The sequence below is a fragment of the Sylvia atricapilla genome, chromosome 19 (genome assembly GCF_009819655.1).
Source record: "Sylvia atricapilla isolate bSylAtr1 chromosome 19, bSylAtr1.pri, whole genome shotgun sequence".
Lineage (NCBI taxonomy): Eukaryota > Metazoa > Chordata > Aves > Passeriformes > Sylviidae > Sylvia > Sylvia atricapilla.
The window spans coordinates 8,916,128-8,929,953 of record NC_089158.1 but is presented as its reverse complement, the minus strand read 5'-3'; the positions used below and the strand labels follow the sequence as shown (position 1 = coordinate 8,929,953).

Sequence of the window (13,826 nt, the reverse complement as noted above, 5' to 3'; positions counted from 1 at the left end):
ATACTGGCTCTACGCTCCCTGGAGAGACAGCGACACTCTTCAGACCTCAGTGGAAGAAGAACCAGGGAGCTAAAAAACCTGTGGGACTTGCTTTTGCTGAACGGTGGGCAGAGGGTGAGACAAGTTTCCTGTTAACAGGCAGCGCCTTTGCTGGAATATTTACTGAGACCCAATCTCTGGGACTCTCCCTCCTCCTACCCAGTAGCTCTGCCCGTGCTGCAGGAGGAGGATCTGGAGGTTTTCCTGCCTTGTTCCCGAGGGTTGTGGTTTGGGCAGGGGGAGGTGAGGTGGGACATGAGGGCAGTGGGAACAGCTTTGCTCAGATCTCTGATGTGTCTGGGAGAAGCCACCAGAGAGGACCTGAGGATGAGCTGGCTGTGTCCACCTTCCCTGCTCCCTCTGGATGAGGAGTTTCACCCGGCCCACACCTGCAAAAGGGACAATGAGGTCCCCAAGCTCTGTGCCCAAACCCTTGGTCCCCTTCTGTCACCTCCTCCCCTGGATCAGACTGGAGAGAAGAGGATGTGTCTGTTCCCTGGGCACGAGGGATTTGGTCTCATTGGCCTCACATGGGAAATCCAAATAAGAAAATAATAAGCTGCTTCTCCTATTTGATATAAAATCTAAACATTTCTGTAGGGAACACAAGTTTAGGCACAAAAGTGAACATGCTTTTTTGGAGGAAAAAAAAAATATGAATACAGTAGATTTTCCTCATTGAGAAGACAAAACGTTTCCTGCCTCCCATGTCATGCCCTGATGGAAATCAGTGGAGGTTGTAAAGCCACCTGCAAATTGAGCAGTGCAAACCTCCTCTTCCTAACTCTGCCTGGGTTTTACAAGCTGTCACTCAGTTGGACAGTGTTAGTTTTATTTGCCTCTTTCAAATTGGTTTTCTTTTTAAGGGGAAGAAAGCATTTATATTAATGGCATCCTTGAGCGTCGGCCCTGAAAGGAGAGGCTGAAATGCAATCCCTGAATTTGAGCTCAGGACACTCGGGGAGCTCTTCTCCTTGTTCAGAGCAGCACAAACGCTGGCAACTTCCAGCCCCGTTCTGCCTTCCCGAGCAAAGCACAAAGGCAGGGAGGGAGATTTGCATTTTTTCCTTTCTTAAATTCAGCCATCCCCTGGGAATGTTCCCCGGGGGAGAGGAACAACAGCGCCCGTTATTTTCTGGGAGGGAAACGATGAGAAAAATATCTATAAAACACAAGTTCAATTACTACAGTTACCAGACTGGTTTTATACCAACAGACTTATCCTAAAACCAACTGCATTTCTGTCTTTCTGTTGTTGTTTCTTAATTTTTAGGAAACGAGAGTATTTCAAAGTATTTTTTTTCAGTCTTTTATATGAAAGTTTAATGAATATTTGAACTGCCAAAATATTTTGATGCAAAACACCTGCCGAGATTTTGTGAGGATGTTTCTAGGCACAGAATTCTTGAAAATACTGAGTTAGTTTCTCTTTCGGTGAAGTTCTGCAATCTGCTTGTTTTAAATCCCACAATTTTCTATTTACTCCATAAATTTCCCTAAGAAATGTCCTTGTGATGTAACCACAGGCTGGCAGCAACAGTTGTCTTTTTATTATTCACTTCTGAAGAAGGAAGGAGAAGCTGCCGAGCCCAGCTCTGGACTCGGGAGCTCAGAACTGAAGGAAGCAAATTTTTTTACCTGGGGTTTCTCCAGTCCCTGCCATGGCTCTCGGAATGGAACAAAAAGAGGGAGTTTCTCTGTTGGATGAGCAATTCCTCCCTAAAGCAGTGACCGTGAACCTGCTCTGCTTTGGGCAGGCTCCTTATTCTCCTTGTGGTGCCAGGAAGGAAAGGAAGAAGTGAATGAGGGTGGTGGGCAGCACAGCCCTCAAACTGCCCGGCAGTGGCCACGTATCCCTTCGAAAAGGCGAGGAATAAAAGCCGGGATGTTCCAGGTGTCCCCGCCCGGTGAGTCCCCCCGGGGCACAGGGGCTGTGCCAGGCGCTGCAGCCCGCAGGGCACCGCTGTGCCCGCAGCTACCGGGGCATCGCCCCCGGCCGTGCTGCTGCTCTCCTGGAAAATCTCAGTGCAAATCCTCCCCGAGTGCCCAGGGGAGTGAGCAACTCAGAGCCCACGTGTGTTAAAAAGGGTCTGTCTGTCCTCAGATCCTCGAACCAGAGAGCTCAGCACAGCCCTGCGCTGTGCTGCCAGCAGTGTGACCACGGACACGAGGGTGGGTGTGTTTATCTGTGTTTATCTGGGTGTAAATATGTGTGTACATATGTATTTTTATATATATGCATATGTTTGGTCAAACTGACTCCCTTAGGAATTGTTTTCCTCTCTTCCTGATCCCGCTTTGAAATATTTCCATATCTGTGATTCACGTTCACAACTTTCTGCAGAGACAGTGTCAGACTCTAGTTCCTGTTCTGTATCAGCCACCACCTTTGCCACAAATGCTGAAAAATAACAATGTCCATCAAAAATAGAATCAAAACCAGAGCAACCCTGTTCAGATCTCCCAAGGACTACCAGCCTCCCATGTCCTTTTTTTGGTTTTGTTTTGTTTTTTTGTTTTTTGTTCCAAAGCATTTCCACATCAGTGGGTTTGCTCCTCTATTGCAAGGGAACATTTCAACACTTTGTTCAATCATGGCATCAAGTTTTAAGAGCTTTTAGTTTCAGGCTTTTTATTTACTGGTATTGTTGTGAATTTAGCAAAAGACTATTTAAAGTTTTGCTGACAAATTTATTTGTAATCTTGAAGTATTTGATCATCAGAGAGAAAGCGAGAATATAAATAAAAGACACTGGACATCCACATAATCTACAGTTAATTCCATAATTTTTACAGATAACAATATACATATTGTCTTGCCTTTCCTCACAATCAGCTTGCACGATATCCATGGAAATACACAAATGCCTGGAGCAGAGACGTGTCCCCAGGGAAGGGGATGCTCACTCCAGCAGTGCCTGGGGAAGGGCTAGTCTTAAACCAGCCCAAAACCCCTGAGAAGGTTTTTGGCAACGAGACATCAGGGTGATTTTTGAGACACTTTGCAGTAAAACTGATGCAAAGAAATTCAAAGGAAAAGCATAAGATCCACAACCCAGATCCTCCACCAGTGTCCCTGGGTCAAGAAAATTCCCCTCTTGACCTCGTGATAAACGTGGAATTACTTGGTAATAAATACATCTATTCACGGTTTAATGCTTATATGGAAGAGTCGACCTAGCCATCTACAAATTAAAGAGGGGAGAAGCAGAATTAACATATGATTTTCATTTTACAAAGGAAAAGGGCTGTTGATAAATGATTGGCATATTAAAGAGCATTTAATTTTAGAAAAGTTAATGTAAATTCAAAGTAAAACAAAACATACTGCATTGGTGAGCTTTTTAAAAAATCTCTTGGAAGAACAGAGAAGTTTCCTACCATGGATTTCTGAAGTGACTCACTATGAACATTTCTCCTATAGAAATATAGACATTGTCACACCTTTCACCGTGGATGAGGATTTAATTTTCCCTTACAAATGTTCTGGTGTGGATGGGTGATGGAGCCAGTCCTTGCTTTGGAGAATGCACTGACGACGAAACGCGAAATACCTCATATCAAATCTGTAAAGCACAGGTCTTGGTGTTTGGTAAAGACACGAGAATCAGTTTGGTTTGGACGCTCCGGGTGCCAATGGTTGCAGTGCCAGGGCTTTGCCCACCATCCTGTGCCAGGGTCATCTCCGAAATCCCCTCTGCTCCCTCCGCGCCGTCCCATTCCTGCCCCGCTCGGCACTCACGGCTCGTCCCTCTGTCCTTTCCGAGTGCAGGTGACATTTATCAGCACCGAGTCCTTTCCCTTCCCGCTGCCTGGGGGTGGCCCCTGTATCAAAACTGAGCGTGGTCGACCTCATCCAGCCAGGAGGCCGGGCTGGCCGGGAAATCCGGGTACCCCCCGCTGCTGCCGGTGGAGAGGTCGGAGCTCGGTCCATTCCCCGCCAGGACCCTCATGGACTGGGGCACCCCTTGTCCGCTCTGTCCCATGATGGCCAAGCCATTGTCTGGATAAACCAAGCTGGAGATTAAGGGCTGGTGGCCTGGCAGGGCCTGCAGGGCCGCTGGGGACTGGGGGATGGCGTAGGGGCTGTTGGAGCGCAGGTCGTGGTACTGGTCCTGAGCCGGGATCCCGCTGTGATCCAGGGAGAAGCTCCCGTTGGTCCCAGCCTGCCGCCCCAGGGCGGGGGAGGCCTCGTTGAGGTTGCTGTAAATCCCATTGGAATGGCTCATTTCGGACATGGAGGGCTCATCTGAAAGGGAAAAGGATTGGTTTTACTGGTGGAGCAATGGTCAGTGCTGGAGTGGACTGGTTTTACTGGAAGAGCGGTGGTCACCCAGGAACTCCTGCAAGCTCTGGGTATAAATTAAAAAGTGGGAGCTGAGCAGCCATGCTCTTCCACTTGTAACTCCTTATTATTCCCATCCTTGCTGAGAGATCTTCATAGGCAGATGTGGGATAATTTTTTTTTTTTCCCTGAGTACAAGCATCTAATACATCTTGGATTTTAAAAGTACGCATGAAAAGTACATATTAAAATACAAGACTGTGATTTAAAAATAATTCTTTAAAGGGAAAGTGAATTCAATGTCTTTCCACCTTTTGTTTCTATTTGATTTTGAGGTTTATCTTGAATTTTGATATCACTTTTAAGAGCTACCTGAACCAATGCAAGATAAATTCCCCATTGCTCAGGAAAAGAGATATTAAATTAAGATATTTTTCTGCTCAGGAACAGGCTAGTGAAATCACAGGAACACAGAATGCATTTGTATGGCTTAAAAACATTCTTGAGAAATGAGCAATATTTTTTAAATTCCCAGCAAAAATTATTTATATTCGTTAGGGGTTTTATGGACAGCGAGAGCTGCTCTGTTGCCTAGGATACAAACCTGTTTGTGGCATCGAGCTCTCAATAATTGTTCCACATTTTTTAGTTATTATTTATAGACTATTCATATTTAATGAGCTGATACACAGTGTGTATAAACAGACGCGGAAATGAAATAGTTTTTAGGAGCACGGGAGAGGAGCTGAGATGAAAAAATGTGTGTTTAGAAATACACACTCTGTGTAAACACACACAGAGGTTTGCATTTCAGTTTCTCGCCGTTCCTAAAAATGATACAAGAAATTGGGCTGGAGGGTTGGGCTGGAGTTGGGGTTGTGTAGAACATTTCCCTGTAAATGCCACCCAGCCCAGGGCTCTGTCCCTGCGGGTCTGGAGAGTGCGGGGTGAGGACCAGAGCTGCTGCTGCTCTGTCCTGGGTGTGTCACGGAATTCTCGCCTCCAAAAAGGGCACACTCTGCCGCCTAACACGCAACAATTTCCTTTTTGTAGCACAGGAACGGCTCCCACAGGACTGAGGAGTCCTAGTGAGCAATTGCACAAATAAAACCATCCCCAAATAAGACTAAAAAAAAAATTAAAATAAATTCACACTCGTTTTCCCATAGAAACATTTAGTGGTTCTGGGCTTCCCGGTTTTTGTATTTCCAAGAATCCCCTGAAAATGCCGCGTCTGAGCAGCGGCTGACACCGCAGCTCCTGCCCGGGGACTTCTCCCTGTCTTCCCGCAGCTTTTGGGCCCGGCCGGAGGCAGAGCGGAGCTCCTTCCCCGCAGTTCCCCGGTTCCCCGAGGAGCAGCCGGGACGGTCCCCCGTGAATCCCGCACCTCTGCCCTTCTCCTGCCTCGGCCGCTCGGCTTCACCCACTGCTTTATTGCTAAAACTTCTGACCGCGGCACCCAGGGGGTGAAAGCAGCCGGCCCACGGCAGCGGCTTTGCGGGGACCGACCTGTGAAGGAAACCTCGGCGTCGCTGTCGGGCCCCTCCTCCTGGATGCTGTCCTTGTCGGACTTGGATGTCCCTCGAGATCGCTTCATGTTCCTGAAGTACTGCCCCCACCGCTGCCTCCCCGCGTCCTTCTTCAGCCTTTTCTCCTTGGCCCTGCGGTTCTGGAACCAGACCTGCGAGCAGGGCCCGGGCAGTTGGGTGCCTGCGGGGCCGGCTCCTGCCCGCCGCTGTCCCCAGCCCGGTCCCCGCTCTCACCTGCACCACCCGCATGTCCAGCCCCGTCTCCGATGAAAGCTGCTCCCGGACGTGCCTCGCCGGTTTGGGCGAGTTGTTATAAGCGTTTTTGAGAGTCTCCAGCTGCTTGGCCGTGATGGTGGTGCGAGGTCTCTTGGCCGTAGACTCAGCCTCTGCCGACACGGGCCGAGTTTAGGGGTGAATTCCCCGGGGGTCCCCGACCCTCCCCGGGCTCCCCCGGCCCCGTCCCGGTGTGTGACCCCTCCCGGCGGGCTGCAGCCGCCTCCCTGCTGCCCTCGGGGGTGGAAGGGACAGGGCAAGGGGTACCTCTCTGCTTGGCCGTCTCGTAGTCCGCCTTGCAGACCAGCCTGCTGTCCTCCATGAGGTAGAACTCGTCGCCGGTGGCCAGCTGCCGCTTGCAGACGATGCAGGCGAAGCAGTGCAGGTGGTAAACGAAGTCCTGGGCTCGCCGCACCACCTGGGTCGGGGGGATGCCCTGCTGGCAGGCGGCACACTTGGTCCCGAAGCGCCTGGGCAGGGGAGGGACAAGCGGCGGCCTGAGGCGGGGGAGGCCGGGCGCGGTCCCCGCGCTGTCCGCGGTGCTGCCCCGAGCCGCTGTCCCGGGGCTGAGCCCCGAACCCGCCCGTGCTCCGACACCCGCCCGTCCCCGGCCGCCCCCCGTCCCTTCCCGTGCCGTCCCCACGCACTTGAAGAAATCTTCCTTGCAGTAGACGCCGTCCCCGCGGCTGAAGCACTTCTCGGCCAGCTGCGTCTGGCAGTCGGAGCATTTCAGGCACTTGCTGTGCCAATGCCGGTCCAGGACTTTGAGGATGAACCTGTCCACGATGTGTTGGTTGCAGCCGGCGCACAGCGGGATCTCTGCGGGGAGACAGTCCCTGTCAGCCCCGATGGTCCCGGTGTCCCTCCGCTCCCCGACCGGCCCGGCGCCCCGGGGCTGCTGCCGACCGACGGCCGACCCGGGGGTGGCCAGAGGAAGAGCACGAAAAAAATTATTATTCGTTCAAATTCGTTGTCGCAGCGTCGCGGAGAGCAGCGAAGCCCCGGGGCGAGCACACTCCGGGAGAAAATGCCCGGGAGAACCGGGATAAACAAGAAGGAGAGTGATGGAAACGGAATAAATCCCCCGAGCGAGCCGCCGGCAAAGCTGTAATTATCCCAGACTCTTTTTTTCATTTTCCTAAACTTCCAAAATTCACCTGCGAACAACGGCGGGATAGCCCGAACGGGCTGGGGAAAGAAGCTATCCAAAATTACTAAAATTGCACTGAAAATAAAAACGCGGCACTCTTGTCCCGTCCCCCTCTAGATACCGACAGACATTATACAGAAAGTGATAAGGATACAGTTATGGAGAAATAGAGTTTTAAAAATAAACAGATATGGCAGATAGAGAACGAAATGTACAGATATATAGACATAAATATATAGATTTGAGGATATAGATAGAGATAAATAGGTGAAAACATGGATATGAGGTACATAAATACAGATATATCGGTACAAACAGAGGCGGAGAGATGTGTGACACGGCTGTACAGATACAGATGGACACATGAGAGTATTTCTATGTAGAGATAATTATATGTAGAGATACGGAGCTGGACCGCCGCGCACAAGGGTAAGAGGTGGAGGTGATAATCGTTCTCCTTAACAATTCACCGCGTCCAAACCAACAACCCCAACAGCGGCAGCGCTGAAGGCAGCGTGCCCGGCCAGCACGGAGCTCCGGCAGCGGGCCGGGGACCACGGCACAGCCCCGGAATGTCCCGGTCCAGCCCGGGCCGCGGCTCTTACGCTGCATGGCGATGCCCGGGCCGCGGCAGCTCCGCTCGCTCAGGCGGCCCGCGGGCTCTGGAGCATCTTCCGCGGGGCCGAGTGCGGAACCGCCGCTCTGCCCCCGCCGGACCCCCCCCAAATCACGGCGGCTGCTGTCCCCCGCTCCCACCGCTGCCACCCCCGCGGCGCCGGGGATTTAATTCGCTAAAGCGGGTTATTTTTAGACGCCGGCCCTCGCCGCCGGTGCCGGTCTGAAGCTCCGGGTTGGGCATGGCGGCGCTCTGTATTTAATCCCCCCGCCCCCGGGGCCGGCGGCACATCCCCTCCCGCCGCCCCTTCCCGGCCGCGCTCGGCGGGAGGGACGCGGCTCCGGGCGCCCCGAATCCAACCCCGACGGCGGGCGGGGGTGGTGCCGGGGGAAGCATCTCCGGTGGCTGCCCCGAGCTCGTTGTGAGCCGCAAACCGGGGGTTGCCCCAGCCCCGGCAAAGCGCCCCTCGGTTCGGTCCCTCCCGGCGGTGCGAAATCCCCTCGGCCACGGTAAGCCCCGTGCAGCCCTTCCCGCTGCCTCCCCGGCCCCGACGGAGCCCAGGGGCCGTGAACGAGGGTCGCGTCCTGCGGGGAAAAAGGTGTTTGCGCGTCCTTCGTTCTATCGGGGGCTCGATTTCGGCGGTGTCGCCTCCGCCCCTGGGGAGCACAAGCAGCTCCCGGTTGCCCGGTCAAACCGGTCAAATGTGCGCTCCGCGGAGAGCCCACGGGGACAGCCACGGAAAGGAGAAGCGGGGCAGGACCGGGGGCACCGGCCCGTTCACGGCGGCTGCGGGGCCGTGCAGCCGGTCCCTCTCACGGTGACACCGCTGTCCCCGCACACCGGCGGGGTCTCCGCCCCGCTTCGTCGTTGATTTTTCTTTTTTAAGCCACACTGACCGCTTTCGGTGTTGGTGAGAACCGGGACGGCCCCGCTCCAGGACCGGACCCGCCGTCCCGAACCCGGCCCGGTCTCCCCCGTTGAGCCGCGGAGTCCCGGCCACGCCGGGAGAGCCCAGCCCGGTTCTCCCCGCCCCGACAGAGCTGATCCCGTTCGTTCAACGGGACAAAAGGATGTTTGAGAGAAGAATTAACGGAGTTTTACTAAAGTGGGGAAAAAGCCGCTTGGGAGCCGGGCAGGGGGGCGCGGGTGGTCCCCGCAGTCGGAGGGAACCCTCGGGCGGTGGGAAAGCCCCGGTCCGTCCCTGCCCTCGTTGAGCGGGGAGCGCTGGGACCTCGGAGCCGCTCCCGTGAGCGCGGGGCAGCCGCCGCTTTCCCCCGGGATCCACGGGCACCGGGAGCCGCCGCGGGGCCGCAGCGAACGGGGGTCAGCGAGGGCGGCTCTGATAACGGGGACGAGGCAGGAGCGAGCGCAGAGCGGGCGGGACGGACCGGGACGGAGCCCCCGATGCCGTCGGGCCGCCCTTCCCCGATCGCATCCCCGACGGTGCCCCCGGGAACCGGCACGGCCGGAGCACGGCCGGAGCGCGGCCGGCCCAGGAGCTCCCCAGCAGCCGCCGGTGCCTCCGCGGGGGGACGCGGAGATCCACGCGCCTTTCCCCCCTCACCTGGGCTCCGCGGGAAGGGGCAGAGCTCCGCTGCCTTCTCCGAACCGGCTCGGACCCGCTCCAGCAGCATCGCGGCCTCCGTGGGCGCCGTGCGAAGCTCGCGGGTGGCTGCGGAGGAGTGGCGGAGCGGCGCGGAGGGGCGCGCAGGGAGCGGCGCGGGGCTGGGCGGGGCGGGGGGGGCTCGAGGGGCGGGCTGGGGGCGGCACCGGGCCGCAGCTGGGCCGCGGGTCACCGCCGGCCTCTTTAGCATCACAAAAGCGGCGGGAGGGAGCGCTGGCCCCGCCGGCCCACGCGTGGCCGCGCCCGACGCGTGGGTTGGGGCTGCGGCCGCCGCCCTCGGGCAAAAAGCGGTGCCGGGGGTGTCTCCGCGAACTCCCCGGAGGCCACACGAACCGGGTCAGGGGAGCTGCCGTCGGGGGGAGCATCCCCTCGGGCCCCGCTGGCCGCCGGCCGCCCCCGCGCCCGGATTTCGTTTGTTCCCCCGCCGCCGCCCGTGGGAGGCTCTTTCCCCGCCGCTCACTAATGAACGAACGGGGGAGTGTGTGACCCGCGGGCAGCGGCGTGCGGCGGCTGCAGGAGGTTAATTGCTCTAATTGAAGACGGGGCGGACACGGGCACGGTGTGGTGTGTGTGTTGTGTGTGTTGTGTGTGTGTTGTGTGTGTGTGGAACACGCGGAGCTGCGGGTGGAGCTGCCCCGGGATTTTGGGAATGCGGGAGCGCCGCTGGGGCCGGGCCGGTGGCCGGCTGTGCACACGGGTGTGGGCTGCGTGTCCCTGCGCTTGTGTTCTGCTCCGTGGGTTTTGCGGAGCTGCCGCTGCGGCCACAGGGGCTCGGGGGCCGTGTTTGTCTGGGCAGAGCCCCGTGCGTGTCTGCGCCGCTTGCCCCAGGCAGCCGGAGCTGATAATTGTGGTTGTTACTGTGAGCCCGTTAATCCCCCGAATCCCTTTACCTCCTGCTCGCAGGGGATTACAAATTAATAAAAGCAGCTTAGGGGCGGGAGCCTCCAAACTCACATATGCTCCTGCCGACGGCAGCGCCGGGACTTTCGCCCGCTCCTGGGGGTGGCCGTGGTGTCCCCAGAGAGCCCCCGACCCCGAGAGTGCCACCCAGGGGTGCCAGGCCACCCTCCTCTCCCCGGGTCACGGCGGTGCCCTGGGGTGGTTCGTCTGGCCGGGGACAGGCTCCGGTCTGCGGCACGGCTCAGCCCTGTGCGGTTGGGAAACGCAGGGAGACACTTTGGGGACCGGGATTGGGATCCCCGAATAAAGGAGCCGGGAATGCCAGGCGGGAGTTGTGGTCCGGGTCCTGTCTGAGTGTGACCAGTACCGTGCTGCAGTGACACCTGGTGCCACCAGCCTGGGCACCCGGCCCTCCCCAGGGCCATGAGCGTCTTCTGGGGGCGGCTGATGACCACACGGTCCCTTTTAAGCTCCGTTTTTAAGTGGATTTTTAGTCTGAGCCTCTGAGGAAGCACTTTAAACAAACCCGTGTGTGGTGGTGTCGTTTCCCCCGGGCACAGGGCAGGGGTGGGACTGCTGTGGCCGGGCAAGAGGGATGACAGGGGCTGTGTCCCACTCAGGACAGGGGACAGGGGCAGTGTCCACTCAGGACAGAGGGCAGGAGCAGTGACCCACTCAGGACAGGGGACAGGGCCAGTGTCCACTCAGGACAGAGGGCAGGAGCAGTGACCCACTCAGGACAAAGAACAGAGGCAGTGACCCACTCAGGACAGGGGCCAGGGGCTGTGTCCCACTCAGGACAGAGGACAGTGACCCACTCAGACAGGGGACAGGGGCTGTCCCACTCAGGACCATCAGTGGCACCTGCCAGCCCCGTGTCTCTCACCCTGTGACATCAGGACCTTGTGCTGATCTCTCCCTGCACTCCTCCTGTCCCCTCCTGCTCAGGGTGCAGCAGGCACCAGACCCACCCATGACCTTCCTCATTTGGGCTTCTGCCATTAATAAAAACTAACCACGAATAAAAACCAACCCACACAGACATTTATTTCTTCCTGGTTTATTTTCTCTTCCCTTGTTCAGATTCCTGAGAAGCCTCGGCTTCAAAACACACCTCCCCAAGATGATGGATCTGGTTTATCATGTTCCTGAGCTGTCCTGGAAATAGAGCTCAGCTCAAAACAATTTGCAAACACAGGTAAAGACCCCCAAAGGCATCCACTTTGCCCAAACGTTTGCAGTTTATTTTAAACAAGCACATTAATTTACAGTTTAGTACAAAACAGTCACTTTTCCTTCCAAGAGAGGAACGAGACAGTAAAAACCCAACCAGAACACACTTGGAAATGTCAAGTTATTGACTTCAAATAAATAGAACATTTAAATTACTGAAATGGTATCCTCACTATTTTCAACACCTCATGTGCAACACCACACCTGGGACCTTGGTTCCCATCCAGTTCTGTGCAGGATCAGCAGGATGGATGCACAGCCAGAAACAGAAAATTAGGAGTTCTCACAAATAACTTCTTCAGGTTTCTTTAGCACTTGCAGACTTTTGTCTCTCCTGGCACATTCTACTTCTTTCATTTTAATTATTTCCTGTTTGGAAACATCCAGAGAGCAAAGGAAACTCCACAAATTACAAAGGGCCAAAGTGACTGCCCCCAGCACAGCACGACTCCCACAGGGAAGTGGAATTGCAGGAACCTCTGTGGACAACACACCACACAAATAAACCCTCCAGGATCTGGGAGGTGGGACTTGGAGGCAATTTTTAAACCAGAAACACTTTCCTGGCAGCATCTCCCAGCCCCCAGCACAGACTGTATCGTTACAGAGACATAAAATGGTGTAATTTGTCATTAGAAAGACAGAAAATAAACCCAAGCAAACCAAGATTTACTCCAGGGAATTCAAAGTCAAGGAAACCTTCCCAGATGAGGACATTGAATGAAGGCCTTGCCTGGTTCACTGGCAAGAGCTGGAGCACCAACATGGACAAGCAACATGCTAATTTCATTAATTTCATACTTTTATACTCTGAAGAGGAAAAAAAAAAAAAAAGCCACAGAAGTTTGAGTATTGATTCCTTTTGTTGTGTTTGCAGGGTCACAGCAATGAGGAAGTTAAGTGTGTGTAGCAAATCCCCCAAACTTTATTCCAAACCCACATTTGCTGGTTTTTAGTGGCAAAATCACCCCTACAAACCTCCAAGGCCTTTTGCTTTCATGTGCAGATGAAAATGAGCAGAATGAGTCAAAGCTTATGAAACCAGGTGCATGTACTGGTTAGAATTCTGAATTTCAACTTGAGAATGTGCAATACTGACAGCAGGAATTAACTGGCCCGATTTTCCAGCTCCAACATCGCTGTGCTGGCTTGGGTTTTCCTGGTGTTTGGATTTTCTTTCAAAGCCAAGTGTCCTTTGCTGGTGGGCTGAGAACACCTGCCCACATCAGGCCACCCCAAAGTTACCTGATTTTCAAAACTCAGTGTGGAATCTCCAGGTTTTCCTCTGAATGAGCCTCACCTTGGGATCTCTCAGTGGATTCCAGCCCAAACCAAAGGGCCCTGATCACTCTTGTGCTTACAGGGTGTTTGAATATCCAAGCTCAGCTGCTCTAAGGATGGGAGTTGTAAATTCCTAAAGAGGAAAGACCCAGGATGGCTCCTTCTCTCAGAAATCTAGAATTCTGAGGGTCCTCAACACGCACAGACCCAGCCCCTCTGCAAGAATGTTGGACAAACAGGGTCTGGGGAAGTGAGATTTTATCCTCTGACATGTTCACAGCGACCCCAGAGAATTATTTCTATGTGGGTGTTATTTTGATAAACTTAAGCTACATGGGACAGTGAATCTTCACAGCTGAATTTTTTTGTTCCTATTGGATGCTGCAGAGACATGTCAGAAACACTCAATTTTAGGAACAAGTAGTATTTGATTATAAAAATATACCCCCTGTGGAGTTTTTGTGCTTTTTTGTTGCCAGGCTTCAAACTTTCTGTGCTGGGGCTTCAGAGGAGGACACACCAATGGTATAAATCCAGGGAATTGTCCAGGGACTCCTCATTCCTTCTCGTGTAACAGAGGAGCCAGCAAACATTCAATTAAATTAGAAGTTGCAAATGTAGAATTGAAAGGAAAAGCCTTTTTATATAACATAATTAATCTGGAGAACTCACTGCCACGAGAAAACATTGAGGCCAAAACCTATTAGGATTAACTAAAGATTAGGTAATGGATAACTAGAACATGCTCAATTACATTGGATAGGATTATAAACTTCACTATCCAGGACGTGAATTATCCCCCCCAGCCAGGATCACAGCAACTCCTGCTCCCAAGGATGAATTTGTCATGTTTTCATGGTTTCCTCTCCCTGCTGCTCCAAGGACCCCACACTGAC

The 13,826-nt window shown here is 54.1% G+C and overlaps 1 protein-coding gene across 1 annotated transcript; it reads right to left on the bottom strand.

Annotated features, from left to right (window-relative positions):
* Window positions 1-2,553: 2,553 nt before the first annotated feature.
* LHX3 (LIM homeobox 3) lies at window positions 2,554-9,526 on the bottom strand. Its single transcript, XM_066333081.1, has 6 exons — window positions 9,457-9,526; window positions 6,774-6,945; window positions 6,394-6,596; window positions 6,088-6,239; window positions 5,834-6,005; window positions 2,554-4,288 (listed from the first exon to the last, which is right to left on the bottom strand). Exons 1-6 carry the CDS (start codon window positions 9,524-9,526, stop codon window positions 3,870-3,872), a joined length of 1,188 nt encoding a protein of 395 aa, XP_066189178.1. The 3' UTR covers window positions 2,554-3,869.
* Between the last annotated feature and the right edge of the window lie 4,300 nt (window positions 9,527-13,826).